The sequence below is a fragment of the Hippichthys cyanospilos genome, chromosome 10 (assembly GCF_059441005.1).
Source record: "Hippichthys cyanospilos isolate Australia breed blue-spotted pipefish chromosome 10, RoL_Hcya_1.0, whole genome shotgun sequence".
In the NCBI taxonomy this organism is placed as follows: Eukaryota; Metazoa; Chordata; class Actinopteri; order Syngnathiformes; family Syngnathidae; genus Hippichthys; species Hippichthys cyanospilos.
In genome coordinates, this window is record NC_142378.1 from 18381517 (window position 1) to 18409426 (window position 27910).

The 27910-nt window shown below is 41.6% G+C and overlaps 1 protein-coding gene across 1 annotated transcript; it reads right to left on the reverse strand.

Moving 5' to 3' along the window:
• Positions 1 to 611: 611 nt before the first annotated feature.
• onecut3a (one cut homeobox 3a) lies at positions 612 to 22590 on the reverse strand. Its single transcript, XM_088425874.1, has 2 exons — positions 21419 to 22590; positions 612 to 904 (listed from the first exon to the last, which is right to left on the reverse strand). Exons 1-2 carry the CDS (start codon positions 22470 to 22472, stop codon positions 612 to 614), a joined length of 1347 nt encoding a protein of 448 aa, XP_088282000.1. The 5' UTR covers positions 22473 to 22590.
• Positions 22591 to 27910: the final 5320 nt, after the last annotated feature.

A 27910-nucleotide genomic window follows, 5' to 3' on the forward strand; every position in this document is an offset into this window, starting at 1 on the left:
GTGATCAGGCGGAGCTGCTTTGCGAGATGACCGGCCACGGGGGAATACCTTCAGCCGAGGGATGAGAGGTGGGGGAGGTGCTGTCGAGTCGAAGGAACTGGAAAGCCTAGATGCGGTTCGGGGTATGGCGGCCTCGTGTGTGCGGCGCAGGGCTCGGATTGTAAGGCTATGTGCTGTTGTCAGATTTATTGCCGTTCTTGCGAAGAGGGGTGATGCGGGGTGAACCGGGAGAGGAGAAAAAAAAAGTCAGGATCAGCGGCTACGTCGGTTGTGCCCAATACAGTCCAACAACACAACAGAAAAAAATCTTTGGTGTCTCAGTTCTTAGATGCCCTAAGGATGATTTCCTTTCAAAAAAGACTCAGAATCAATGATTGTCCTTGTGTGAGTAATACAGTCGACTTGACCTGAACCCCCCCTCCCCCTCCCCCAATTTAGAGTTTGACATTTTTGACCGACAAAAAGATGATTGCATGGCACAAAGGAATTTTTCTGGGGCTGGGGGCAGAGGACGTTTTCAGACTGTCCAGGCCAGAAGGGATTTCATAGACGGGGGTGTAAATGCCAGTTTGCTACGCCTGCTCCGCCAGGCCAGGATCTCCCGTCTCCTCTCAGGCCTTGGAGAAGGTGGTGGCCGAGGTGCCCGGCTGCCCGGGACTGGTACCGTGGTCATCGTGCCAGCGGTCCACGCAGCGGCGCCGCGCGTTCATGAAGAAGTTGCTGACGGTGCTGAGCTCCAGGCCGAGCTGCTGTGAGATGGTGATCTGCATTTCCTTGGATGGACGCTTGTTCTCCTTGAAGATGGCGATGAGCGTGCGCCGCTGCAGGTCGGTGAAGACCAGGCGCTGCTTTTTGGGCGCGGTGTTGCGGTCTTTGTGTTGCTCCTGTTCTTTGCGCTTGCAGGCTTGGCGTGGATGGCAGCAGTGGGAGGGATGGGGATGAAAGTGGGAGGCAAGAGAAGGACAAGAACACAAAGCAAGGTAAGTATACACAAGTGGCTTAGCGTAAAGTCGGCGCCATTTGTGATTTGACCTAAGCCACTTTCACATTGGCTATCTTGCCGCCTTTCTCACTGGATACCTCTCCAATCATACTTCAAAGTACCGATAAGAGAGTCGTTTATCCAAGGACCCCTTTGTAATCTGTAGGTGATTTAAACTTACCCCACCTAGCATGTTTACGAGCCATCAAAAGTTTTGGATTTCAAATGAGACTATTTCTCTTTTTTTAATTTAGAAAAAATAATTAGAACGAATAAAACATGTTCGTTTGTTGTGTTTGTGCCTCCATTTTCAAGTTTTCAATACGTTTGAAACTTAATAATGTATAGTGCTTTCACAATTTGCATATTTGGTGTTTCTAGGTATATCTTGTGCGGCACGGTGACAGAGTGGTTATCATGTCCTCCTCACAGTGCAGAGATTAAGCGTTTGATTCCAACACCGGCCTTACTCTGTGAAGTCTGGATGTTTTCCTTGTGCCCGCATGGGTTTTCCATGGGTCCGCCATTTTTCTCCCTCGTCCCCAAAAACATGCATGGTAAAGGGTGTGAATGGTGGTTTGTTTATGTGTGCCCTACGATTTGCTGGTAACTCTTTCAGGGTGTACACCGCCTACTGCTGAAAACTGTTGGGATAGGCCCCGGCCTAAGTGGACAAATGGATCGTTGGGTGCTTCTTTGAATATTGTTTAATGGCTATTGTTCGTATTGAAATTGCCATTTAAATTTACCACCAATTTTAACTAAGACTGTGCAACTATTTTGAATTCCTCAAAATCTCAGCTGAAGTTACAACAATAATAATGGTCATATCATGAAACTAATGAAGCCTAACCGGCTGTATTTCACTTTCCTTTACACTCTTAAGATATTTTTATGTGTTACATGATCAGTGCGTGGCACTCCTTTGCATCATCATCACCAGAGTCAAAAAAATGACCAAAAGACCACCTATTATTTTTTTTTTTTCATCTACATGAATTAAATATCAAATTGTCACGTTTGAAATTCAAAAATGTTGTCAATTTGGGACACGCTAGTACTATATCTACCTCTAAGGCCATATAATATTTTTTACTTAGAGACAATTTGCATTTGTTCAGTTTTTTCGAGTCAGGTTGTTGATGAAAGCCCCCAATTCATGTCTCTTTAAAAAGGGGCAGTACATCAAAGTTGGACAATCATGGAGGATGGGTTGGTTATAAATTAACTCTAAAATAAAATATCACTTTACCTGAAATTTTTACCTGAGAGATGACACAAAAATACAAAAAAATACAAACCCACAAAAACTTGCACTCAAATATAGAAAGGCCTCCCCTGCAATGAAAGTGAAGAAACACAAATCCTTGGTCTCATATGCTGTAGAAACCTCCTTACCACTGGGGCTCTCAGCTGGTTGCTAGAAAGATTTAAGTTCTGTGTAGCAGTATGAATCTCCATGGTACCACGGATTCCTTTGCATAACATCAAAGAACCATTTGGTTCTCAATTGCTGCGGTGTAGACCCATTCGGTACTTGTTGTTTCTTTATACAAACAGCATGAATGTGTAACAAGTGATACCCAAATGCAATTCCCTTTGGCATACAAGTCAAAGAACAGTATTTGGGTATAATGTACAACCTACATATTTTATAATGCTGAGGAATTTGTTGTTTTCACACCAAAGTGTAAAGCCTAAGCATTCCATTTTTATTTCAATATGCTTTTGTGGTCATGGAACACAGTTAGCATGTTTGCCTCACAATGGTGACATTGCGGGTTCGCTTCCGGCTCCTGCCTTCCCTCGTGGAGAGCATTTTTTTTCCCATGCATATGTGGATTTCCTCCCACGTTCCAAAAACATGCTTGGTAGGTTGTTGAACGGTCTAAATTGTCCTTAGGCATGAGTGTGATTTTTTTTTTTTTTTTTTTTTTTTTTATGTGTCTGTGTGTGGCCTGCGATTGACTGGACACCAGTTCAGGGTGTTTCCTCCCACTCCTTGAAAACAACCGGGACAGTCTTCAGCATGCCTTCAAGCCTCGTGAGGAAAAGCGGTTAAGATAATGGATGGCCGGATTACGATTGCGGAGTATAACTTAAGCAGGAAAATCCACCTGTTTTATCCGTCTCAGAGGACGGTGATTTTGCCACCTTCCATCGACTGAAAACGACGTCACAGTTGCACAGGGCTCAAGTAAGGACCAATCAGGACTCAGCTTGTGGATATCACAAAATCACAGACTAAGTTAAATATTTGAGTGTATTTCGCTATGAAAAGGCCCGAGAATGAAGTGAACTGAACCAGCCTATGCCGCTTATTAGAATAAAATCGCATCCGGAACTTTTGCTGCTCGGTGGCGACCGGTCTTAAAGTAACACCGCTCATAAAACAGTCCATAGACTGACGAGTAGAGCTTCTCCAGCTCCACTCTCATGGCCTATAAAAGTTGATTTAGCGCAAATCCATGTTCCCTGCCCAGTGGGAATATTCCTTCTATCCTGCCGAGTGCAGACAGGGAGTCAGCCTGCGGTGAAGGGGGGACTTTGGGTGAGTTCAAGAAGTGGGTGAGGGCGGGCGGAGCGGGAGGGCGCGCTCCCGCTGCTACTGTTTGATTCAATATTAATGCTGTTTGAGTCACAACGGGGGACCCGAGTGAGCGTTGCACAAAAGTAAGCGTTTTCTGCTTCAAAATAAGGGTGAAGAAAAGATTGCGGTGGAGGAGATTTTCTGTGTTTTTCAGCCAAGAGGAGGAGAAAGGAGGGAGGGACCGAGAGGGGCCGGCCAACAGAGGAGAAAAGCAAGATATTGACCGACTTTGCTGTAGGAACCGGCGGCGGCGTGGGGGCAAGGGGAGGGGGACTCTGCTGGGACTGAGGTCAGACTATCCCCCGCTACCCGCCCCAATGAGGTCTACAGTCTGCTACTTCAAACGGAGCCCAGTGGAGCCCACTCGACTGGGCTCCGGGAGGGTATTTATAAACCAAGCTTGCACCCCACCCCCTAAACACAAACACTTGAGACGGGCTCCTCTTCCCGTACATGTAGCACATTTCAAAACACTCGTTTGACGCTCGGGAGTCGGACCAGAAAGCAGAGAAGGCAGGCGGGGATTAATAGTTAATAGATTGGTGCATTGTGGGTAGGGGCAGACAGGTGTACGAGTGCTGAGCGGTAATGTTAAGGCGCCACCACCTCCGCACCACTACCAGCAGACTCCCACCGACCGAGGGATCGAAGCCAGCCTAAACGAGCTGTGCGTCCGAGCTCGGCTTCCCCGCTGTCCCGGTTAAAACGGAAGGGAAAATTAGAGCGAGGCGAAAGAATGAAAGAAAAAGATGTCATCCGCATGTGGTCTCCACCTGCTGTTGCCGCCATTGTCTGAACGTCGCCTTCGATCAGCCTAGCGCTGCGTCCTGTCGCATGTAAAGACGGAATTTGTTCAACTTGTACACAGGCTGGGTTTGTGTGTGCGTGCGTGCGTGTGTTGGGGGGTGATTGTGCTGAAGTGGCTAGAGTCAAGCAGTGGTGCTGTGTGTCTAATTACAGTGGGACAGAGCCTATTGATCAGCCATTGCAGTCCAATCTGTTTACTACAGATGTCTAACCTGCACACAAGCCCATCCATCATATTCACGTTTCACATCGACACTGCAGCTATGTATTTATATATACAATACTGAACACATGCTCACCCACCACCTCATTAGGTACTCCTTGAATTCTCCTGAAGCATCCCATTTTAAATTGAGCTGTATTTTATTTAACTGCTCTGCTTCATAGAAAGTGAAAGGCAAATCTCCAAAAGCTGCTTCTAATGTTCTTAGCTCCTTCCATTTGAAAGGAAAACGATTTGATTCAGTTCAACTCTGCGGGGTTACGATTTGCTTTGATAAAGTACCACGCAGATCGAGAGAGTAAGAAGCGACGACATTTTGTTATCGACTGTAATTTTTCATGAATTTGAACAAATCTGTCAGTAACGCAAATTTGCCATTTCCTTCTAAGTGAACTCGTTCTTATTATTGGATCCAATAAACAGCAATTTGATTCGTACCTCGATATTTTTCGAAGGGGCGCAATTAGCTTGTGGTATCTTTTAGATGGAAAACAAAATAGCGATTCAAACCACTTTTCCCATTTGAATAATCTATTGCAGGGGTTCTCAAACTTTTTGGAGTCAGGGACCCCTTTTAGAAAGCACATTTTCCAAGGACTCCAATTTGCACATGTTTGTGGAAAAAAAAAAAAAAAAAAAAAAATATATATATATATATATATATATATATATATATATATATATATATATATATATATATATATATATATATATATATATATATATATATATTGATACGTATATATATTTCTTTTTATTCACCAACAGATTCAATTTGACAACAAGTGTATTTGTTACTTAATGAAGGATACAAAATAACAAAACTGTGTCATTTTTCCCTATGTTGCTACATATTATTTAATCAAAAACAGCATGATAAAATAAAATGTCGCTTTAGCTTTGCTGGTTTCATCGCCTCATTAGCAAACAATTAAGGACAAATAACGCATTTTGACAAATTTAAAAATTACATTTTAAAAAGTATATTAAACTTCACTTGATTGATTTATTAAAGTCTTTTGGATACCTTCATTTAATATGAAATAAAATGAAATTAACACAAATAGTTTTTTTTTTTTTTTATTAATATCCCAAATTATTTCACGGAACCCCTGCAGCCAGGCCCCTGGGGGTGCACGGACCCCACTTTGACCACGGATATATAGGTATGCACAACAGGATTTTTTTAAAGGTCTTTAGTCATTCTCTTAAAATAAAATTTGATTTGAACATATGATATTGTCAGAGGAAAGAAAACAAATAATTCAAAAACACTTTACAAACAGTAACAGTCTACATCCCACTATGCATTTTCAGTAAACAAATCCCATTCTTCCAAACTAACAAACTTAGTCGCGATATACATCAATACAGTACCCATGTCCAAAAATCCCATTATAAACCCGAACTACACCCGTCACTTTCTGTAAACTGTAAAAGCAAGATTAAAGTGGATAAGTCAATCATTTTCAACATAAACAGGCTATGCGGAGATCCAGACTTTCTGTTTTGTTTTTCTTTTCAATTTAAAACGCCTCAAACTGTGAGTAGGTGTGCTTCAACAGTGGTTGAATGTGAACCTAAATTGAACCCAATATATAGGAGAGTTGCATTAAGACAGAATTAACTATACTATATATAAAAAAATAAGTTAAAAATAACAGGATCTTGAACCTGGAAAACACAATGGGGTGATGGATGGATTACTTTATACAATTTCAACTTTTTTTCATCATTCAACATAGCAAAATAATGTGAGGAAATCTCAGAGGGAAACTCACAATAAACCGTGATAATAAAAATGTGTGCATAGTTGCACAAGTCTGCACGTTTGTGTATAACTGTGTCCCGATGCACTGAAACTTATTTTTAAACAGTAGCCAAATTTTTAGAACATGTATTTATCCTCTACTTTTTTTTCCTGAAAAATTTGATTAGCTTGTATTGTTATGGTTGATGTTGTTATGCCTTAATATGGTTTTGTGCCTCTTTATTTTGTTGATATTTTTAAATATGTGCTCGTAAGTCAACAAGTGGGGTGAGTCTTTTGTTCTGGCCCACTGTTGTATAAAGAAGAGCAGTGCAGTTTGACACTTCCGTCTACAACCACAATAATAACTTTAAAAAATAGCTTCAAAAGGCTGCATCTGCCTTGCATTGTATGTCGAAACAATCATTGTCGATAATGAGAAATACTCTGGCTGCAACATCATTATTGCATTTCTGCAGCACTTCAAACAACTTCGTAAGTAACGACAAGACTCCTCATTACGATGGATGGATCGGTGAATGCCTTTCTAAGTCTTATATCAACAACTTTGGACTAGAGGTGGGAATCAATCACAGGGAAACTCAGGAGAGTGATGGTGCAATACACTGGAAGAAAAACAAACATCCATGATGCATCACTGAAGATAGACAAAAAGAAATGGGTCTATTCATCGGCAAACCAAATTTTATGCTGAGACTATGTAAAAAGATAGAAAAAAAATCACTTGTACTTCTTACCTGCTTGAGGGAAAAAGGCGCCTTTTTACAGTAAGATGTATTTTCATTTTCTTTCTAATCATATGAGATTACATGTATGTGTGCTACAGTAATCCCTTTCATAATATTCCTGCCAGATCTCAAAAGCGTTCATCCACTGTCAATATCATCAATATGTGAGTCACATCCTTTTCATTATCTGTTCTCGCACTTCTCCGCTTCTTTCATTCTATTTACTTGAAGCAGTTGCGAGTTGACCCGAAGACCTCTTTCCGGTTGTGCAGGCCAATATATCATGTATGTACGGAAACACGCTCTCACGCACTTACGGGTGTTTCCATACAAAAACACATTGGCTCACTGAAATTAAAGTGTTTCAGAATCTATTAAAAGACCTAATGAGTTATTTGTATCTTGCAAAATTCTATGGCTCGTGGGCCATATTGGAGCACGTGCATAAATTTGATCCTGCCTATGCAATTCTAAAAACTCGACTCAAACCCTACGGGGAATTGGAAAAGGATTGGAACGGCAAAGTCCATTTTTGTGATCAAAAGTACAATAAATATATAAAAGCTGTATTTGGGGGTTTCTTATGCTGCATAAGAAGATTATGTCATTTATTTTTCGATTGTCTTGTTGCATATGAGCAATGTTTTGCTGTCGGTATAAGTTCGTATCGTGTGCATACGATGCACGTATGTGTAGCGTGTATGCATGTCTAATTCTTATCACCGTTCTTGCCTACTTTAGTCCTGTACGCCTTGCCGCTCGCCCTTTGGCCACCCGGTGTCGCTCTCGCCGCGGCCCTGCTTTTGCAACAGGGGGGCGCCACGGTGCGCTGCCTTTGCTACAGGCGCTGGATTTACTAATCAATATCGATCGATCCGGTGAGGAAGGGGGCCCTGATTACTGAACCAAGCTCGGCGTAGAAAAGGGGGTGGGGAGAAAAAAAATCGATCATTGCAGCTTTTAAAGCTCTAGTGGGCACCACCGAGCGGAGGGGCGGACGTGCACAAAGAAGCAGCCGGGACAAGAGCCCGCATTTGCTGCGCTGCAATGCTCCACGCTGTTCCCTCGACCTGGGGGGAGACTTGTCCGAGACGGCAGCTTATCCCTCGGGCGATATGTTTTTGTAGAATACATTTACGTTTATGACACCACATCATGCATCAGGAAATAAGCAGGCAACGACGGAATCTTGCGTTCATATCCTTCTTACGATACTCCAGATGATATTTGTTTTTAATTTAGCTCTATTATTCCCAGCATTAATATTCATCTTCCCAGCGACAAACCGTGCGAGGTTAAGAGAAAGGCACATGGCTGTTCGATAATCGATCGATGGATTCGTAAATAATTCGTGTGTGAAATTCACTTCGACCAATTAATTATGGCCAGGAGGTGGGGGAGTGGGTGGAGATTGACGGTGGGGAAGAGACCTTAGGAAACGCTGGAAAATAATCGTACGAGGAACTTGATGCCAAAAAGCTTCACTGCGTATGTCTATATATTTGTTATTGTATTCTTCAAATCTATATGGTTTTCAAACTATTCACACAAAGTAACAAGCCATTTTAATTCTTGATAATATAATGTAATTGTCAGATACGCTATCCATTGGAACCGCATTGTAATTACGGGGGTTAGATCTTAAATAGCCTTTCAATTAAAATTGTGAGCCTTGGACGGTATACCAAAAATTTGTTTCTTCAAAAAAAAGGTCAAGAGTTCTAAAATGTTAAACGCGAATGTATTGAACTTAAAGATAAACACCACTTAGTGCAGTGATCCTGTCAAAGAGCTTATATGCATGCACGCGTTTACTGCTGTCATCTGTAAAGCTTTATTTGTCAGTTCATTTTTACCCTAACGATGTCCGAAATCACTACATCCACTATATGCAGCAGTATCCTATCCTCATGTCCCTACTGAGTTATTTCTCATCACGGAACAAAGAAGTGGGACTGAACGTTGCACACGTGTGCAAATTGCTTCATGAAACATGAGAAGGTGATTAATTACACAGATTTGTTTACATAATTTTTATTATCTGATTAATAGCTTAATAACATTTTTAGCATTTTTTGTAGATATTTGTCCTATTGAACACTTTAAAGACTGCAAGCCACGCTCTCAGAATTGAACAAAAGTATATAACTTTGTTAGTTTAACTCAATTCACGCTGTGTCCATTTTTTCATGTATATGAGAAATAAGACCAAAATAGTATTGTATTTTTTTCTGATATTGTTCGTTGTAGTACGGATAATATTGGTCATAATTTGCATATAAATCTCCTTCATAATATTTAAGTGGGGTTGCAATTACTTTTTTTAATCGATCATGCGGGCCACCATGAACGCAATAGATTTCATGCATGCACCAAAATGAGAGAAATTCAAGCATTTTGGAATTAAACTTAATGTGCAGAAAGATTAATACTGTGCGTTCTCTGCTTCTGTAAAAGAACAACAGGGATTATAAAATGGAGTTAAAAAATCTTGTAAAAAAAAAAAACTAAGAATTTTGAGGGATTGTAAGAGATGACAAGTCGCTCATTATTCTTACTAGCCTATTTCGTTTTGGCAAAACTTTGGATTTCAAATGAGACAAAGGGGGGGGGGGGGACAAGAAAACAAAAATTCCATTACCTGACTTTTTTCGCTTTTTTTTCTCTTTTTGAAAATTTCAAAATTTTTAAATTTGTACCTATTGTACCGACTTGGTTTTGAGAGACGTTGTAGTAAATACTCTTTTTAGCAAGAGAAATTATTGTACTAAGAAATGTATTAGGAGAATTCGTGGTAATTAATAAAACGTTTTGAGAGTGAAGCAACTGGCTAGGCTTTATTATTATACTCAAACGCCAAAAATTGTCATTTTATGTCATAATAGTATCTTCCGTCAAAATGTCACGATTTTCTTTGTATTCAATATGGCGCCAGAGACTTAAAATTGGTAGGTAAATTCAATGACGGCTTTTTTTTTTTTTTTTTTTTTTTTTTACCAGCCTTTAAGCCTTAAATTATATTTTTCAAGCCCCCCCTTAAAATAGAAAACTTTTCGCCCCCCCCCACACACACGCTGACTATAAATAAGATAATTAGCCATAAACATTGAATAAATATACCTAAACTTGGATTCTTTTTCACATCAACAAAAGAAAAAAACAATATAAATTAACATTCAACAACTGTTAATTATTTTTAAAGCGTTCTATATGGGTTACAGCTTAGTCTAAAACAGAAAAAAAAAACAACCAAGTGCATCAATGGGCCTGATTCTTAAAAAATATATATATATATAAAAAAGATTTTTTTTCTTATTTTATTGCAATTATAGTTCACATGACAAAAACAAAGCCCTGGGGCCATGACCCCACCCCCACCCCCCTGGTCAAAAAATTCAAAATTGTGGCGCACAGTCAAAAGTTGCTGCAAGACGTGAAAAATGAGTTTTGCTGTTACTGTATTTTATTCTATTTGAAGAAAATGACAAAAGTGTCCTTAGAAAACCCAAACCTTTACGAAAATATGACTAATTCTTATGCTATGGTTCACGCACCACTAAAAAAAAAAAAAAACCAAACACTCTTGGCCAACATATTCCAGCATTCCGATCAAAGTCAAATATTTAGAAAAAAAACGTAAATTCCGCTTGTTTTTGTTTTCTCATTGAATAGGCAAGATACATTTTTCACTTCCATGAATGGGACGCAGTCTACTCAAGTAGAGTTATGTGCCCGCGTGTGTAAAAGAGAGAGAGAGAGAGAGAGAGAGAGAGAGAGAGAGAGAGAGAGAGAGAGAGAGAGAGTGTATGTGCGTGTGTCAGACAGGCTGCAGGCCAAAAAGGCGGGCCAAGAAAAATTCTCGCAGCTCGATAGCAGCCGTGTGTAATGAGTGCGAATTGGCGTTAATGCACTGATAACGGGACGCAATTTGTTGCTTGGCCCTCCTGCAAGGCATTACTCCCCCACGAACCTTTTTCACTATAATGTCCCCCAGAATATTAGAAACAGCTCTTTTTTATGTGTGTGTGTGTGTGTGTGTGTGTGTGTGTATGGGGGGAGGGGGGGTGCATCCTATCAACACCGTTCTGTGCTCCTTCTACTTTATTAGCAGCCCTGTGGTGCATGCACTAATGAGCGGTGCAAATCGGCGCTGGAGTAATTAAATGCACTCGAGCGTTTGGAGGAGACTGTTTTTTAAGAAGCGTGATGATTATGATTATTACCGCCGCGTTAATTGCACATCTTGCAGGCATTCGTTCGCAACTCTGGTCTTATGTGAGATTAAACATTGATTTCGTCCACTTCATTTCTTTGCAGCTAGCAGCAGTGATGAACATCTTGGCACGGCACGGTAATTCACGTTTGGAACTAAATGGTCATAAAATGTTGGACGAAGCGTTTCAAAATTCTTCCATAAATAATTGAGTTTCTTAAAAATTGCTGCAAAGACAAATATAATTTGTCTCAAAGTTGTCATTTTTTTGCGTGAACCTGCTAGTTTTGTCCAGTTGGATCTACTGTACAGTTGCACGAAAATCCTAAGATAATACGTACACGAGTCCAACAACTGTGCGTTTAATTTTGTAATAAATAGCAAAATACGAACAATTTTGTTCTTTAATATTTGGACTTATAAACTAAAATTTGTCGTAAATAAATTGTATGGGAGAAATGGTCACATTTATAACCAATGACAACGAATGATCAATTTGATTTGTTTCCAAAAAGAGCGCACACGCCGTGAATGATTCAGTCGATTATTACAGAGCAGACGAGAAAAATGGAGACCAAAAACATCGGTTCCTTTTTATATTTTAATAAAATGTAATTCCAAATTTGTTAGCGTAGGTATTGATTCATTTATCAATTCATTCCATGCTCGCTTTTCTCCTTTTGTTTCTTCTGTGCGTTGGGTGTGTGTTGTGTTGTTTTGTGAAAAGGAAGCGTGTAAAGCGTGTGCACAATAAATAATGCAAGCGAAAAATACAAATGCTCATTTTCAATTTAGTTTCAAGCATGGTTTCAATATTTTATAAACATGATTTATCCATTCATATAATTGTTTTGTAAATGATTTATTTTAATGTCAAATTGTTTTGACCCAACAATTGAGAATGCAACGATAACAGGGTTGTGTTTAAACACACAGTACGAACACAAACACAACACACGCAGAGATGCACGAACAAAGGAAAAAAAAAACTTTAAATCTTCTATGGAGATTTCCACAGTTAATACCAGATTAAATTGCCTTTAGAAAGCTGGCACTGCTCAATTGGATTGGATCCTCTTGTTCTATTAAGCAAGCCATTATCGGCCCTTTAATAACCGATGGCCTGTCAGTGTGCCAGATAAGCAGACAACCCACACACACACATATATACACACACCGACCCAAAAATTAGGTATACGGCATTCAAACTAAAAGAGCTGGGTTGAAAAAAATGCATTTAGAAATTTTGTATTAAAACAATAATAGTGCTAAATGCTTATGTTTATTAAATGTATTGCTATTTCAGAAATTTTGGGCACTACACAGGAATTAATAAATGATTTCTGTATAATTTTCCTTTTTTATGAGGATGAATGGAGGGGGGGGGGTGCCAGGCAATTTGGCTTTTGCGCCAAATCTGTGATTTTTTTTTTCATGCAACAGCAAAATTCAACGCCCACGCGCACTTTTTCATTATTTTCACCTGCCCAAGACGCGTCTGAGGAATTCGGCCCTATCACAAGCTTGCACAACAAAACCTGCACTGCGCATGAGTTTAATTGTGTAACCCCCCACTTATACCTTTCCTGCATGCACGCATGTTCTTTGGACTGATGCTGATTTTGCGCTGGGGTCAAAAGCCACGTTGTGTTTTTTTTACACTTGCACATGCGCCACAAGGACGAATAACCAGATTGAATTATGGTTATCTGCTCTCCTTTGTGTATATTTGCCTGGGAAAATAAGCGCGTGTGCGCGAGTGCAGGCATTAACCCTTTTGATGCTATCCGCGTGCATTCAGTCGACTCTGGCAGCAATTTGATTTAAAGGTCATTCTCTCCTATCGATCCTCTTCGGCGAAGGGGGGAGGGGGCGGCGTAGGAATTGATCATGCGAAATAAAAGAGACGGTATGGGAGACTGTACAGAGTCCAGACCTCCTCCGTTGCATTTGTAATCGTACGTACATGCGCGGCGGCGCGAATTGGAGAGCCCATGCGAGGGAGAGTGCATGCGACTCGGCTGCACCCCAATTTGACTTTCTAATAGAATCGCATTGGTTTTGAATAATTCGCACGACCCCATAAGCGCAGCGTGGGATGCATAACGAAGAAGAAGTTAAATGCTCATGAACTTAGAAGAAGGCAAAAAAAAAAAGAAAAACGAAAGGAAAAACGATCCAATTTTTGGCTTCACGTCGTGACGTCGCGTGGTGCGTTAGAAACGGCCTGCGCGGTAAATGCAGAAATGGCGTCTGCGTGATATGGGTGGGTGCGAGCAAGCTAGGGGGAGGGGGCTTCGGTGGCTCGGCTCCAGGGATGGAAAGCAGAGGTCGGGGAATGGAAATCGATACATATTCAGGGCTGGCCACATCGGACTTCTAACTAACAATGTGTGGCCACAAGAGCCACTCACAAGAAGCAGAAAGAAGCCCACGCGTGCACGCCCGTCATGCCTATTACGAATAATACAGAATAACTGATAATTTCAGATCGATTCAAAACAGCGCATATCACCAAAACCTCTCAATCATAATAGCTCATTCTAAAAAGTATAGGTAATTTTATAATTCTGATCAGTTTAAAAATGGCATTTGCAAGGTCATTTTTTTATTATTATTATTGTGTTTCAATTATATATGAAATACTATAAGGGAGAAGTCATGTCCAAAACCTCTTTATACTAGAATGTGTTCAATGCACCTAACTACAGAATTCCGATTAATATTGCGTCAGTCGAATAAGAATGAAGCTGAAAAAAACACCCTTTTAAAGCCCATCTCCGGGATGGCCATTTTGCCGATTTTTGCTCGATTGAAAATGACATCACACTTGCTCAGAATTCAGATAAGAACCGATCGCCACTTACAAATTTGTTTCATTTGACTACCACCTGAGATGGATGGGTAGGTTTTAATGCTTCATTTATATTTCACAAACGCAACATGACTCATAATGCTATGTTTACACACACGGGGTCTCATATGACTATTATTGTAAAGGATATTTTGGTGTTTACTTCCCTTTTAAGAATTCCTGTCTGCTAAGTTGTTTTGACTAGCATAAGATTGAATTAATGTGACTCATTTGGGTCATAAAAGCTCCACTGGTGGACTAAAAGGGTGTTGAATAGAAAACATGATTGTAGTTCAGTCACACAACCTTTCCTTGTTTACTGGCTTGGAGAGATCCCATCATTTTATTATACTATAATTCATTTCCATATTGATTCTTGCCGAGGGGTTAAACGTCCAATATGGAGACTTCCTTTGGTACTGGTAGTGGTTCACAAAGCTGACTGAATATTGACCATTAAAATTGGCATTGACTTTAGTGTGACAAAGGTAACCCAGCTGATCTTAAACATTGTGTTGTTGAACTCTTGTCTCATGGCACAACTCTTCCATAAAATGTTGTTTTGACCCTTGTGCGGTACTTTGTCCAATACTTTGATCTTTACATCAAAGATGTCTCAAATCAAAAGGAAAGCATTGAAAAATGGCACTGGGGAGATAAAATTCCCCCCAGATGGTGACCACACATCCTCTTAGTTATCACATTATCGTGAGTGTGCTTTCCATTGGTTGAAGTACCGTGAGAATGAAAATGACCCAAAAAGGATCAAAATACTGCACAAGTATTAAGAACATGAAATTTATCAAAATAAAAATGTTAATCCAAAATAAAGGATCTTGCAGCCTGATTATTAGATTTAAAATAAAATAGAAGTCGAAAAGTTTGAATGTGTTTCTATTTAAAAAGATTCACAGCTAACAAATCAATCCACCTCAGCATTGATTAAACGGTCCAATTGAATTTAATTACGGTGACATGAATATATTTGCCTTTGATGAGGTGTTAAATGTTAATAAAAATGAAAAAAATGGACAAATACTTATTTCATTGTTGGTCAAATATACAGTTTGCTCATATTGTGAAATGATTGTCTGTTTTCTACAAAAACCCATTGCATCATACCCTCACAAATTGATTCGTAAGCCTATTGAATCGAATCAGTCTACTTTAAAATGTACTGTCCTTCAACCACATCGTACCCTAGGCATGATCTTTTATTGGAAAGATGCACACCCCTATGAGTGACTCAATAAAATTGTGCCATTTTAGAACCCAATTTGGTCCCCAATATCCTAGTGCAGGAGTCAGCAACCTTTAACCTTCAAAGAACCATTTTGGTCCGGTTTCCACAGAAAAGATGACTGAATGTCCACGCTATGTTTCCGTTTTCTGTTTTACTTCCAAAGCTGATTGGCTGTTTCACATCGCTGAAGCAAGCATTATTTATTATTTAATTTTCAATTGTGGAATGAGCTCAAATGCTGTTAGCTATTGTAGTAGTGGCTCAGCAGCAAGTGCAAGATTACTCAAAAAATGTGTTTTATTTTTCATGAGCATTGGGTTCTTTATTATTTAGTAGTTGAGTATTGGAGAGCCATCACAGTGAATAGCTTTGGTGCTCCCTCAGGCAGAGATTCTCAAACTTTCTGGAGTCAGGGACTCCTTTTTGAAACGCAAATTTTCCAAGGACCCTTTATAACCTGGATTGCAAAGTTTTTTTCGTTCCCTCTTTACGGCATTTTCCGACATCCAACAACTGTCATGACCTAAGGGGTGGGCTGTATTTATGTTGTTTTGCCTCCCTCTTCAGGTGTTTATAGGTAATTGCTCTTATTTTCTGTCCGCTTCAAATTGCCTGTGCTGCAACGCGTCACTAAGATGCTGGTCTGCTACTGGTCGGCTCATGTGTCACTAAGTTGGTGTCACTATAATGCTGAGATCCTAAAGACTTGATCTCGTTTGAGTGCTTACAAGATCGTATTTATTGTGCATTTTAGTGCTTAATTCAAACTTTAATTAGTTAGTCATGGGTCCCAAGATTGCTAGTGATGTGCGGGGGAAGGGAGATATATATATATATATATATATATATATATATATATATATATATATATATATATATATATATATATATATATATATATGGCAATAAAAAAAAGCAGGGTGTTACATGCATTAGCTAATTACCATAGGTTTCTATTGCCCACGATATGACAATTTCAAAAGATCACAACCGGGAACGGATTAATTTCCTATATCGGGGTCCACTGTATATTAAGCTAGTTGACTTGATTGCTTTATTGAAGTCATGAAGTGACTAAAAAATCAAGCTCTTTGATGATGATGTGGATAACGTGGGTCTGTTTGACAAATTTCAAAATTATTACATTTGTAAAAAAATTCTTTTTAAAATTTTAAAGTGATTGGCTTGATTGCTTTATTGAAGGGTCATGATTACATTCACAATTTAATACTAAATAAAATGAAATTAACACAAATCTATATTTTTTATTAATAACCTAAATTGAAGTCAGGTCGCGGATCCCTGGGGGTCCCCGGAACCCACCTTGAGAACCACTGCTCTAAGGTATAGCACAACGGTGTACTTGTTTACTCTACAATTTGTTTTGTTCCATCAATTGAGAAACGTAATATTTCTTTCTTCCTCCCAATTTGGAGCCCACATCCATCCTTGGCTTCCATCTGCGAGGTCGTGAAACAGTCTCAGGGGTTTGACCTGCGGTAAAAACGACTGTCCTGGTTCTCCCACAAGAGACTTTGAAAGGTTGTACACAAGGCATCTCTCTCGCTACTTACATCACATGGCGGCTCGCCGCGCAAGTGCTTAACGAACGGCGAGGCTCCCAAACCGCAGCCGTGCTATTTACTCCCATGCCTCCCTACCACCACAACACAACCCCCATCAATTATTGAAGCCGAGCTATCGATCATCTCCAGCATACATTGAGATTTTTTTTTTTTTGCGTCAATTATATTTTAACACCGTATATCCAATCAGAATCTGTGCCTTGCAACGTCTCCAAAAGAAGACATGCTGATTGTTTATTTTGTGATCCGCCCACAGTTTGGGTCGACTCAGATCCATGTTGTGATCGACACCATTGTGGATTGCGCTATTGATCCATGGCTGGGAGCTGTTGGATGAAATAATTGTGTTATGAGCCTACAAGAATGCGATTAACCATGTGTTGAGGCAGCCAGAGTTCACCACCTTGAACTGTCCTCAAACCGCAGGGCAAAACAGAGGAGGGAGTCGCTGTTGCGGACCCGTTCGCCACCACGGAGAGCAACACCGACTCAAACCATGTCCTTTCTAATAGGTCGTAAAATCAAGTTACTGGACTGTAACCTGTTTAATAGATCACTTGACTGCAACACTTGCATGCCGGCGACTTTTAATTGCTAGTCTGCGTGTGTTTGTGTGTGTGTGGGTGTGTGACTCGCGCGCGCATAAGTGTGCCGGTTGTGGAGTCCATTGTATAAACGCCCCTCATTCTCCTCCTAAATAATGCCCTCCGCCCCTCCTCACAACCCTTTTTTTTTTTTTTTTTGTCCGGTGGGTCCTGACCTAAGCACCCTGAAACGTGCTTCGGCCATTCATATGAAAATAGGCCAACTGTGCATTTTGGCAAAGGTTTATTGCCAAGAATGTGTGTGAGCTGAGGAATTAAAATAATGCTACAGGGACATGAAACAGGAGCAAAACTACACAGAATAAATGTGCAGCAGGGGTGAGAACCTTTGCCGATGATGTTGATTCTACACCCGCGGTACAATATAAAAGTCGACGCACGCGCTAGCTCAAATGTCAGGTTTTAAAATTGAGACCAAGATAACTCGTTTTTTCCTTATGTGTTTGCGAGACTTTGGTGGTTGTGGTGACAAAATCATGTTTTGATGCTGTTTTTGTTTGTTTGTTTTTAGCATGCACTTGAACTTTTGACTAGGTGAAAGAAAACTGTTCAAAATCTCTATGTCTGTTGCCCCCCCAAAACCTTCAAGCATTTGCAAGAAAGCAAATTCATGTCAGGAAAAGCTTCGGAGGGAAGATTCATTTGATTTAAATTGTGCCCGAATTGAACATGACTTTGAATGTGGTTGGGAAATACTAAACACCACCATAAACCTAATGTAACAGAGTAGTCACAGTTGTACAAATTCATTTTGTCCATTCATTTTAATTTTCTATATTGAAAAAAATACTTTCATTTGAGCTGTACAGTACACTTTATAGCGTACGCAAATGGTGGAAAAGGTATTGATACCGTCTCATTTTTATATCTTTTTTATATCACTAAATCATTACATTTGACTAGGGGTGTTTAGACTTTTTGCAGCCACTGTACTGTTTAAAACATCCCAAAACAACTAAAGGACACCAATTCTGGTTTCCGACTAATACTGCTGCCACTGTTTTTGCCTATGAAGATGAAAAGTATAAACTACTAAATATGTGGGGAGAAAAAAAAGATGATAAAATGAGTGATGATCACTGAAGAACAAATGGAAGCATTTGGTTGTTTTGTTTCCTACCCTATTAATTGTTTTAAATGATGTAATGATTGATCGAATTTATTAATCATTAATACTTATTGGTTGAAAGTGGTTGTATATATTTAGGAATGTATTTATTTATTCATTATTTTTATTTTTTTGAATTGCCTAGCAACCCATCTAAAGCACATGAACTATAGGTCACATCATCCTTAGAACGGTAAGTCCTTATGAAGGGTGGCTATTGCCCATATTTGGTCCCCATCCTTATTGACTCTCCTCTGTGAGGCTAATTTGGAATTCGAAAGCCTTTTTCATCTACATAAATGTATGAAAAAATATGCATTAATTCAACTAATGTTTAATATTTCATCCTTCACTGAGATTTATAACCAAAGGACATTTTTTGACATTTACAAACCTGACTCCGCTACATTTGACAAGGCTCAAAATTAACTGTTTCCATAGCTAAAAAAAAAAAGTGCAATGTCTGATCAAATGATATATTATGAGCATTTGTGGGCTACATTAGCTTTTATTTGTTTTTAAATTGCCCTACCACTGATGTATAACACTTGTAAAGAGCAAATCCTGCTGCAACTCTTCTTTACAGCAAAAACATTTTAATATAAATGTTGCAAAACCATTTTAATACAAACGACCCTCCTGGGGATATTTTCTGAAAATCTAAGTTAAAGATGATCCATATCAGGACACATTTGGAATTCACACCACACATAAAAGAAATGACACACAGTGACAATACTAACAGAGAAATTGCCTTTTATTTAAATAGCAGCTGTCTTTTTACACCCCCCCCCCCCCCCCCCCTTTACATCTAATACACCCCTCTCATTCTCCTGCAGGGGAGAGACCAATGGGAGAGAGTGCTGAGGCGGGATAATTGATAGATGCACTGGCTATCCTTATCGATCAGGCCTGTATTGATCCCACAAAATACATTGAGATGGAGTGTGGAATTCAACACAGATGCAAAAGACGTATTGTTTTCCGCGTTAATGCCATCTTGAAACGTGTCTTGTTTACACTTTACCAGTATTCATTCATGAATCAAATATAAATAATAGGCCTTGATTTCAGAAAAATAACTCTATTTTTTACTGATAGGGATCTGTTTTGCGTCTCTGGTTGTTTGCCCCACTAGGCGTGAAGGGCATGCACAACAGTCGCCCGAAAAACGGGCCATGTCTGTACACACACCACGTGTGTGTGCTCGCGCTCGCGTGTGTGTGTGCGCATACATGTACAGACAGTGGCATTTTCGCATTAGCTAAGCAGGGCAGCTTGCATTGATTTGTGCGACTGTGATGAATTTGGAATAGTAATTTGAAGTTATTGATTGATGTGGCCCAGCGAGCCTCACTTTCAGCACAGTACACCCCCCATCCTCCCCATCCACCTCAATTCCCCACTCGTTCGCTCTCTCCTCGGAACACACGAACACACGCAAGCGCACACCCACACTAATGCACGCACATACAAACACACGGCCCACGCGTGCACCCGCAATAATGGTAAATTCAAACGCAATCAGTAAAATAATGTCCCCACGCGTTTGATACGGACCAGTCGTCTTTTTGTCTCCATGAGAGCCATTTTATTCACGATGCTAAAGTTAGCCTTTATAGACAACATGATGCATTCAGCCAAATAAAAAGGTGTTTTTTTTTCTTTCGTCAAAGGTAAAATATGCACGCCATCAGTACCACCTTGTCTTCGACCCTCTCGATGGATATTGGCGGCTTTTATCCCGAAACAGAGTGTTGGAGATATAAAACCCCGCACAGCCCAATTAGCTTTAACTGCGGTGGCACTTAAAGAGACAATTGCGGGGCGGCGTTTAAATCTTTATTTACCAGAAACCTCAGGCCGAAAAAACGCGAGGAGGAACAATTTACATGCCAATTAAGTGCTTTTCAATAAGGCATCGACTGGAACTAAAATATACCACTATAGCCTGCCTTGATTGAAGTGTTGCCTTGAAATACGACGCACAAAAAAACCGGCAGGCTGATTGACGTCTAACGGGCCTTTTACAGCAAAGAGGCGTCAATGAGCGCTTTTAAGCGGCTCGAGTGTTTTTATTTAAGCCCTCTTCATCGACGAGAACGAAGGCGATACCTGAAACAACACGAGGAAGGTTTGAAGGGGTTTCCTTGCAAAACGGTTCCTCGAATTTGAAGAGAATGTGCGCATCTGTTTTGGTCTGCCTTGATCCAAATCGATCATTTATCAGAGCCCCACTCTGAAAGGAGACGCCTGGTCCTGAAGTATTGATCCGGGGAGGGGGGGGGGGGGGGGGGGGGTGTCAGCAACCACCCCTTCCCAGCCCCTTTGCTCATCTCGGCTAGGGCAACCAAAAGAATCATTCATTTGATGGTATTGGAACAATGCAGAGCCGTCCAATTTTGTTTGCGATTCCCAATTTTATTAGTTGTGCTTTTGGGAAATCTAAACGTGCGTAACAGTCACGCACAGTTGTGCAAATCACCTGACTACCCCCCCCCCCCCTTCCCCCCTCCCCTGTTTACAGCATCAATCAAACAGCAAGCCAACATTTAACTCCCCGACCAAGTTTTACTCAATAGCATCGACTAATAACCGGTAGTAATGTCTGTTTGAGCCGCCATCGACAGTCTCGCCACATTGACTTTGGATTGATCCAGCCGGGATGTTGAAGTGCGGAGCGCGCGCGTGGCCGCCTCGTCACTCACCTGCAAGCCTCAGCGCAGACATCCGCTGGAATTCTGGCTCCTGGAGCCACTTCCACATCCTCCGGAACGTCTCGCGCCCCGACTTGAGTTTACTCCACGGTTTAGGGTTCCGCAGCAGATCGGACAGGGTGCCCTGCGAGCGGCACAAGATCCTCTGGGCGAAGATGGCCTGCGGGATGCTATAGCGCTTGAGCTCGGCCGTGATTCGCTGCGCCACCTCCTTGGTGTTGATCTCTTCCACCTGGCCGGAGCCGCCCCCCTGTGCAGCGCCCACCACCGTCTGCCGTTCCCGCTCCGACAGCATGGAGCCGTTGGCCTGAGAGTGCGGGTGGCCGTGGTGGTGGATGCCGTTGAGGGACGTCATGAGGCCCGCGCCGTGGCCGCCCAGCCCCCGCGCCAGGTGCTCCTCGCCCCGGGACAGCATGGCGGCGTGGGACTCGAATCCCCCCGCCGAGAGCATCTTATCGTTGGAGAGGTGAGCTCCGGGGCCGTAGGCGCCCAGGGACTGCTGGGAGCTGTGCAAAGGGCCCAGGCCGTTTGAGAGCGGGGACAGCGACTGGCCCATGCCGGACATGTCCTTGGGGTAGTGGCCGTACAGGTTGCTCATGGAGGCCAAGCCGCGGTCGTCCCGCATGAGCGTGAAGCTGCCGCTGACATTGCCCGCCGCCAGCCGCTGGTGCGCCGGGTGGTGGTGGTGCGCGTGAGGGTGCGGGTGGTGGAACTTCTCCGACACGGTGGAGATGGGCGGCAGGTGCTGCAGCGGCGTCAGGGTGGTGTAGGTGCTGCTCAGGCTCATGCCGCCTGAGTCGCACGACATGCTCATGGCCGGGTGCAAGGGCCCCGACAGCGCGTGGTCGGCGCGGTAGTCGCCCGCGCCCTCCAGAATGGAGGCCATGCTGGACACCATGGCTGAGCGGCTGTGGGAAGACACCAAGTTCCGGTGCGACGCCGCAGACGGCTGCCGCGCGTGGTGGGGGGAGTTCATGAGGTCCCCGCTTTGGTGCGAGTGAGCCACGCCGTGCAGGTTGCCAATGTTCTCCATTGTAAGCTCCATGGTCGGGGAGCAAATCAAGAGGGGGGGAGATCTTTAATTCCACCGTGCTCGGACGCACGCACACGCACGCACGCACACGCGCTCGCTCGCTCGCTCTCGTTTCGCTCCTCTCCTCTCCTCTCTCCTCTGCTTTCCTTGCCGATAAATTGTGAACGATTTCAAAGCCCGGCCATTGATTGCGGTTGCTTGTCTGCAGTCAATCCAGCATGGTCCTCTCTCTCCTAGTGGCGCCAACCTCTGCTCGCTTTCGTCTTCTCTCACCCCCTCTCTCTCCCGCTCTAGCGCTCTCTCTCTCGCTCTCTCTCTCTCTCTCTCTCTCTCTCTCTCTCTCTCTCTCTCTCTCTCTCTCTCTCTCTCTCTCTCTCTGTGAATGTTCACATAATCGCGGCCAGCCTGTGCGCATGTGCGCGTCCCCGTGGCGTATCCCTGAACGCGCGCGCCCTCGGTTGGATAGGATGGACCTGACGTCATGCGGTCGTGTCGGATGCTTGCAGCTCGAACCCCATCCCAGGAGATTGCATTACACGGCTGCGTCCGTAAACAAATAAAAAAAAACTACTCTTGAGCAACGTTTACTCAAAGGAGGATAACAGAGGTCTCTCCCTTGTTATTTTGCGATAATAAAAACAGGGCGCCACGTGTTCTGCGGGTGAAAGGTTAAATATTAATAACACCAGGCCACGTGAATTTTAAACATTCGATATTTATTGTTGCAGCGCCTTTAATCACCAACACGGTGCATCATTTATTCATGCTAAAAAGTGAATATTGAATTTTCGAAATGCATGCAAGTTGATTTGTGTGTATGGTGCTTAATGCATCACTTGAATGCACAAAGTCATGACCTTTAACCACAATATAGTGTAAGCACGGCAAACACTCATTTGGAACCGATGGGCTTACCAGCAGATATACTTCTGCATGCTACCGCTTTCACAGGCAAAAAGCAAAAAATACAGTAGGTTTCAAAAGTTTGAAAACACCTTCAAATTCAAGTGATTTAAAATACATTAAGAGGTCAAGGAGTTCAAGGGATTATCCCTTATAGATGCACATTTGTGAACTGAAGTATTTCCACGTCACAAAGCATCATAGGCATGCTGACAGAAAATACTGTACAAAGATGTGCAAAACTGATCTAGGCAAAAAGTGCCTCTTTGGAAGAATTTAAAATAAAACATATTTTTGTGAGACTAATATGTTTCATTTTAGTAAATGGTTCCTGAATTTTAAGGTGTTTCCAAACTTTTGACTGGTACTGTATATCAATGTACCACATTCATAATCTAGAGAAGTCCAAAATCCAAATTTATAAAGACAATACAAATATTTTAAATAAAAATCTTCATACTCAGTAGAGATGATCTATTAAAGTTGGCACAGGTTGTGACTAGTTTTGTTACAGCTGACCAATAAAAAAAAAAAAGGATAAGGCCTGCGCTTGACCCTATGCAGACAAATTTCAAAATGGATTACCTCAAAGAGCCGTCCCATTGCTAACGTTCTGTACCAGTCAAAAGTTTGTAAACACCTTTTCATTCAGCGTTTCTGCATTATTTAAACATTTCCTGATTTGAATTATGAAGAAAACTTGATTACATTTTTTGATAAAAAAATGGATGGATGGATGGATGTTATAACCCGGAATTATATTCAGTTCACAGCTGCGTATTTTCAAGAGGGAATAGTTTGAATTTATTGCCATTTCAATGGTTTGAGACCATTGACTTTGAAGGTATTTCCATACTTTTGACAAAGTATTTTACTTTAATGTAAACTGGCAAGCGAAAGTGATTTTGAAGGCCTTGGACTGAAGTGGCAACACAAAGAAGATGAAATCTGATTGGACAAAATTACCCAGACATAACCCAAAAGCACTGATAAAATGAGACAAATAAAGTGATGCAATTTATGGAACAAATATTCACATTTGTCATTAGACTGCGCTTGACTCCTTCCGTCACCTTAAATTGAGTTTATTGTGCAGCATTTTAGTTTTTGCTATCACTGCCAATCTTCTCACTCCAATCTTCTCACTGATTCCCACTCCAGGAATCAAATTCTTAAAATATTCCTTGTCAGGTCCCACTTTGCAGTTTCAGAAAGTGAACTTAAAAATAAAAACAAAAAAAACACAACATAACCAGTGGCAGTGCTTTGTTAAATCTCGCACAAGGTGTCTTGAACCTGTGCTGGCCGCAAAGAACTCTATCAAGTTTTGCTTTCTTGAATGAATGAATTAATCGAATTTGATTTGAGGTTGAGCTTTTTGGATATCCGCCGTCCCTTCAAAGATTGAGTAATCGTACCTGATGTTAGTTTTATGATGCTGGGTTGAGTTCTTCTTGCATGCGAACGGCAGTTACGAATGCTGATGTTGCATTGAAATTAGCAATCGTGATGGCGACACTTTGAACCTGGAAGATGAATTCACTCTCCATTGCTCCCTACGGTGGAAAATAGTTTCAGAAAAACTTTGAAAGTCAAGCAACAAAGTCAAGAAACCGATTGTGTTCCATTCCGGAGGTTTCCCACCGTATATGAAAGTTGCTGCTGGCTGACGTCAATCCAGGTCAGTGATCCATCACTGTCAAAGCATGTATGGATCAGGTGGTGCATCGATATAGCCCTGTGCCGATTGCAAGGTGTATATGTGTGTGTGTGTTTGTGTGTGTGTAGGTTATCCCTAAAGATGCAGAAACACGTATGGGGATGGAGGAAATGGATTACACATATTCAAGGCTGAGGATCACCCTGAGAGAATGGAGTTAGCTATAAATGTAGTGGAGGTATAGTACTGTAGGGCATTTGCTTGTGTAGCTAACACTTTTCATGTCAATATGCTTTCATACAGAGTGGGGAAGTTTTCATAGAGTCCTCTGTGGACTAAACTCGATTAAGGCAAGCATTTATATGACGCCTAGTCAGTTCTGCATGAACTGAAGCCTATCCGAGGTACCTTTGGGCGGGTTTCAGGGCACACCTTGACTAACTAAACAACCGATCCAAAATGTTGGGTTGGTCTCTCTCTGTCTTCTTTTTTTCTTGGCAGTTTTAACTCATCAATGCAGATAGGTTTTTTAAGCCATTGTTGGATCTTGAACCAAATGTGGTGGTTCAAATGCTCAAAACATTGTGCTGAGTGTGAATATCCCAGAACTGGTTCAGTCACCACTAGGATTTATTTTTTTTTTTTTTTTTTAATAAGGCAGTTTGGATCATTTTAAGCAGTAATTAGAGCTTTATGTGTTCTTTATTTTTTATTTTTTTGGTTAAATCCTAAGTGTTTTATCTGAACTCTGCATCCTTTGAATAAAAAACAACAAAAAAACGACCCACTTCTTGGGTCTGTTAAACACAAATTGAGCAGAGCAATCCATTTTGTTCAGGCGTTTGAATAAAATTGACTCAAATAGTGTCTGGAGTAAAGCAGGAGTGTCGTTTTTATCATGGGCCAAATTATAGTTATAGCTTCTGTATTTGAAGTATGATTGTAACACATTTACAAATTTTGAAATCATAGGCCTCCAAAAACTGTTCAATAAAGGGGTATTGATAACAAAAAAAAAAAAGTAAAAGTTGAAGACAACTTGAAAATTTGGTATGATAGCCAGAAACTTGAAGTGACACTCAGCATTTCAAGGGCCAGATAAAATGATGTGGCGGGCCGGATCTGGACCCCCCCGGCCTTCAGTTTGACACCTGTGGTGTAAAGGTCATACTTGATCTACCAAGGTGCCCCAAAAATTCCAGCACTGTAATAACAAAAAGGTTTGCACAAAACAGCCTACATGCATGGGTGAAATTGATCCAAGTAATGGGTAGTAGGCGCAGAACACCCTAAATCGAACCTTGAACAGAGATGAACAAACATTCACGCACCCAATCACACCTAGGGAGAATTTAGTTTGCCCAAAACTCCTGCTATGCACGTTTTTGAAGTGTGGGAGGAAGCCAGAGTACCCAGAGAGAACTCACGCAGGCTCGGGGAGAACATACAAACCCCTCACAGGAAGGCTGGAGTGAGGTGTATTTTGATCTCCGGTTCCTCAACTGTGAGGCTGTCGTGCTAACCACGACTCCACCAAGACACCTTCACTCTTTGAACAGTTGGGTGAAAACAAACAAACAAAGAAACAAACATAAACAAATTGTGGACAAGAATGGACCGATCCACTACTTGGGTGAATTTGATCCAACAGTTTGGGTTGTTTAGTGCAAAACGCATTGCATAAACCCCAAAAGATTGAGCCATTTTGTACAAAACAGCCCAAAATGTTGGATAAACTCATAGGTTTCAAACTCAAGGCCCGGGGGCCACATCTGGCCCGCCTCATCATTTTAGGTGGCCCACAAAATGCTGATTTGTTGCGACAATACCAAATTTGCAAGTTGTCTTTAACTTAAAAAATAATGCATTTTTACTTCCCAATCTTTCTTTTGAACAGATTTTACCAGCCTCCGAAATTGAAACTAGGTGTGTGACAAACACTACAAATTTATTTAACTTCACAATCATACGTCTGACTGAAACTATTACTACAATGTAGCCCGCAACAAAAATGAGTGTGACACCCCTGGGTTAAATTGACCCAAGTATAGCGGATTGCCTTATTTTGAACCCAAATTGGGTTTTTGATTCAACAGCTTAAGGGGGGGTACTGTCAGGTATTGGAGGATTTTTATAACTATGTTTCTTTTTACATTTACAGACGATGTGAGCACAAAATCACCCGCCAGATGTTTCCCACTCCTTGTTTCACTCTGTACCGCAGTCCACTAAAAATCAAAACACTTTCAAGTTGACTTATGCCTTTTGAATGGGAAGCTTTTTTATGTGCTTTCAGTGGGCCCTTATACAAATGAGCGTTGCCTATATGCCGATGTTATGCAAAAATAATGAGGCCATTAGTGGTTAAAACCAAAGAGCCCAAACAAAGCAATTGGCATCGCTAATCATGTGCGCCTAGCTTCAAATAATGTCCGAAGGTGTTTAGCAGGTCAAAGCTATCTGTTACCTGCAGAGACGCTGCAAACGAGGGAGGGGGTATGTTGACGCGGGGGCACGTTGCGGGCACCTTCTGGCTTGTGCCACCACCATCATTACACCACCAGTATACACCACCGCCAACAACAAGAGTGTCCGCTCGGGTTAATGTCCCTCTATTGATCCCGGCAAAGCACCGCTATCGAAAATGAATTACCGGGGCCCCGCGTAGCAGCGAATCCGTCATCTGTGCTTAGCCAGCCAGCCACAGCGCGCTCGTTCCGCGGCCGCGCGCTGCAACTTGATGGATGAAAACTCTTATTGCGAGCCCTACCAATTCCGCACGGTCTCTCGATAAAGTACAAATGAGACCAAGTGGAAAGTTTGCAACTTTGAAATGAAATGTGTTTACTGTTTAATTGTTGCTTAGACGTTGTTGTCGAACGTGCAC

Excerpts from the sequence above, each read along its gene's own strand:
- onecut3a (XM_088425874.1), bottom strand. The coding sequence starts at position 22,472 with ATGGAGCTTACAATGGAGAACATTGGCAACCTGCACGGCGTGGCTCAC. Across the intron at positions 905-21,418 it reads GTCTGCGCTGAGGCTTGCAG|CCTGCAAGCGCAAAGAACAG; the intron begins GTGAGTGACGAG and ends ATCCACGCCAAG.